This window comes from Mustelus asterias, chromosome 4, assembly GCF_964213995.1.
Source record: "Mustelus asterias chromosome 4, sMusAst1.hap1.1, whole genome shotgun sequence".
In the NCBI taxonomy this organism is placed as follows: Eukaryota; Metazoa; Chordata; class Chondrichthyes; order Carcharhiniformes; family Triakidae; genus Mustelus; species Mustelus asterias.
In genome coordinates, this window is record NC_135804.1 from 2,852,632 (window position 1) to 2,855,811 (window position 3,180).

Consider the following 3,180-nt stretch of genomic DNA (forward strand, 5'->3'; position numbering starts at 1 on the left):
GTGTGTGAAGCAGTGAGCAGTTTGTGAAAGTTTCTGCTCTCTCTTCCCCCCCTCCCCGAGTCTCTCCATCACATTGTTTGGCCTCGGAATGAAGCACATTCCTGGCTGCCTCATCGCTCCCCCCCTCTGCCCTGCCTGGGCCGTGCCACTGCGCGCATTCCACAGCCCCGCCAAAGAGTGCAGCCGGGGGGTGGGGGGGAGAGCCCGGGACAGACTGGCATCCTTGTCCCTCCTTCCAGCCAGTGTGTCCCCCCCCTACCCTCCCCATCCCTGCCCGGGGGGGGCAATAAGCTGCAGCAGGGGGGAGGGGGGGCTGTGCCGCTTGGGGAGGCAGGGAGAGGGGGGGGAGGCAGGCAGGGGGGGGAGGCCGGCAGAGGGGGGCAGGCAGGGAGGGAGGGGCCGGCCCTGGCAGCCGGATATGTTGGTGTTTGTGTGCGGGGAGTGAGCTGCTTCCCTCCGCCGGGCGCGCCATTGGGATCGGTGCTGCGCCGCTGAAATTCAGCCCAGACACACTGGGAATTTCCAATGTGAAAATGAAATGTGGCCCCGGGAGGGGGACAGACACAGAGACACAGACAGAGAGGGACAGGGACACAGAGAGGGACACAGACAGGGACACACAGGCTTCAGATGCAGCATTTGATCAGCGATTGCAGAACAAAAGCCGCCGGGTAGAGGCAGCGTCCGCAGCGATGTTTTAACTCGCTCTGCTGCCGGGGTTTGGCTCTCCTGCCGGGGCTGGGAGTTCGCTGCAAGTTGCGGAGAGTTTGGCCGCTCCGGAGCGATGTCGAAGCTGGAGGAGGAGCTGGGAGTTGAGGGGAGTTTCCTGCAGGACGTGCCCCGGTTTGAGGTTCCTGCCGGCGGCTTCTACAGCAGCCCGGAGCTGGAGGAGAGGAAGCGGGCGCTTTTCCTGCAGATGATGCCGGGACACCAGCCCCAGGTCCCGCAGCTGGAGCCGGGACACAGGATGAACGGAGCCGACAGCAGCCACCCGGAGCGGGGCCCGGGCCCCTTCTGCAAACTCCCCGCTGCCCGGCCTGCGGGCGGGAGTCGCGGCGGGGAGGCGGCCGGGGAGCCGGAGGCGCTGGGCGGCTACAGGAGAGGGGGAGCCGGGTTCAGCTCCGGCGGGGAGAGCCGCAGGTACAGCGGCGGGGAGGCGGGCTGCGGCCGCCAGGGAGTTTACCCGCTTTACCCCGGCGCCAGTGTGTGCGCCCGGGGCAACATTGTGTCGGTGTCCCGGGGAAACAATGTATCGGCCCCGGGTAACAGTGTATCCAACCCGGGTAACATTGTGTCGGTGCCCCGGGGGAGCGCGGTCTCCGGCCGGGGGAGCGGCAGCAGCGCCGCCTCGGCCCGGGGCAGCGGCAGCAGCCCCCGCTCCAGCCTGGCCTCCTGCGGCCAGGAGCAGAGCCCCCGCTCCAGCCTCTACCCCAGCCCCCGCTCCAGCCTGGTGGTGCCGGGCCCGGCTCAGGATCGCTACTCCAGCCCCCGGTGCAGCCTGATCCAGTGCGAGGGCAGCGGCGGCAGCAGCGGCGGCGGCAGCGCCCTCAGCTCCCGCTCCAGCTACGCCAGCTCGGCCAGCGACACCAGCAAGCAGTCGAGCCCGCGGGCCAGCCTGACCAGCTCGGAGGGAGGCGGCAGCAAGGCCAGCAGCAACCGCACCAGCGGCATCAGCATCGGCTACGACCAGAGACACAGCAGCAGCCCCCGCTCCAGCTGCTCGGGCCCGGCGGCCGATGCCGAGCTGCCCGGGGCGGCTCTCAGCGCCAGGAGCAGCATTTCCAGCCAGAGTTCCCGCGGCTCCATGAGCGCCGCTTACCCCGAGCTCCCGCTGCTGGAGGACGGCCCTCCGGCCCCCGGGGAGCAGCTCCATCCCCGGCCCCTGGGAGCGCCCGGCTCCCCCGGCAGCGAGCCTCCCGCCGGCTCCATCCTCTCCTACAGCTACAGCCCCGGGAAGGCGGCGCCCACCGCCCACAAATTCCGCCTCCCCTACCAGGTCACCCCGTCCCGGGAGAGCGGCCCCAGCCTGGCCGAGCGGAGACTGGAGGCTCTGACCCGGGAGCTGGAGAAGGAGCTGGAGCTTCATGTCCAGAAGGAATATTTCGGTAAGTCCCAATTATCACCCCCCCTAAACACACCCCCCCCTCCAAACACAACCCCCCCCCCCAAACACAACCCCCCCCCCCAAACACAACCCCCCCCCAAACACAACCCCCCCCCCCAAAAACAACCCCCCCCCAACACAAACCCCCCCCTCCAAACACAACCCCACCCCCCCCTAAACACAACCCCACCCCCCCCTAAACACAACCCCACCCCCCCCTAAACACAACCCCACCCCCCCCTAAACACAACCCCACCCCCCCTAAACACAACCCCACCAACCCTAAACACAACCCCACCAACCCCTAAACACAACCCCACCCCCCCTAAACACAACCCCACCCCCCCTAAACACAACCCCACCCCCCTAAACACAACCCCACCCCCCCCTAAACACAACCCCACCCCCCCCTAAACACAACCCCACCCCCCCCTAAACACAACCCCACCCCCCCTAAACACAACCCCACCCCCCTAAACACAACCCCACCCCCCTAAACACAACCCAACCCCCCTAAACACAACCCAACCCCCTCCCTCAACACAACCCACCCCCCCACCCCCCCCCCGACACACGCCCCCACCCCCCCGACACCCCCCCCCGACACCCCCCCCCCGACACACCCCCCCGACACACCCCCCCGACACACCCCCCCGACACACCCCCCCGACACACCCCCCCCAACACACCCCCCCCGACACACACCCCCGACACACACCATCGACACACACCCCCACCCCCCCGACACACCCCCCCCACCCCCCCGACACACCCCCCCCCGACACCCCCCCCCGCCCACGCCCCCCGACACCCCCCAAACACCCCGACACCCCTCCACCCACCCCAAACAACCCCCACCCCCCCCACACCCCCCACCCCCCCACCCCCCACCACCCCCCACCCCCCCACCCCCCCCAAACACCCCCCACCCCCCTAACACCCCCCTACCCCCCCTAAACACACCCCCTACCCCCCTAAACACACCCCCTACCCCCCCTAAACACCCCCCTACCCCCCTAAACACACCCCCTACCCCCCCTAAATACACCCCCTACCCCCCTAAATACACCCCCTAA

The 3,180-nt window shown here is 68.7% G+C and overlaps 1 protein-coding gene across 1 annotated transcript in view; it reads left to right on the plus strand.

The window, feature by feature from the left end:
• Window positions 1-421: 421 nt before the first annotated feature.
• LOC144492437 (uncharacterized) overlaps window positions 422-3,180 on the plus strand; it is a 3,146-nt gene continuing 387 nt past the window's right edge. The window contains exon 1 of the mRNA XM_078210445.1: window positions 422-2,105. Coding sequence (XP_078066571.1) covers window positions 785-2,105 — 1,321 coding nt within the window. The 5' untranslated portion in view covers window positions 422-784. The remainder of the gene's footprint in view (window positions 2,106-3,180) is intronic.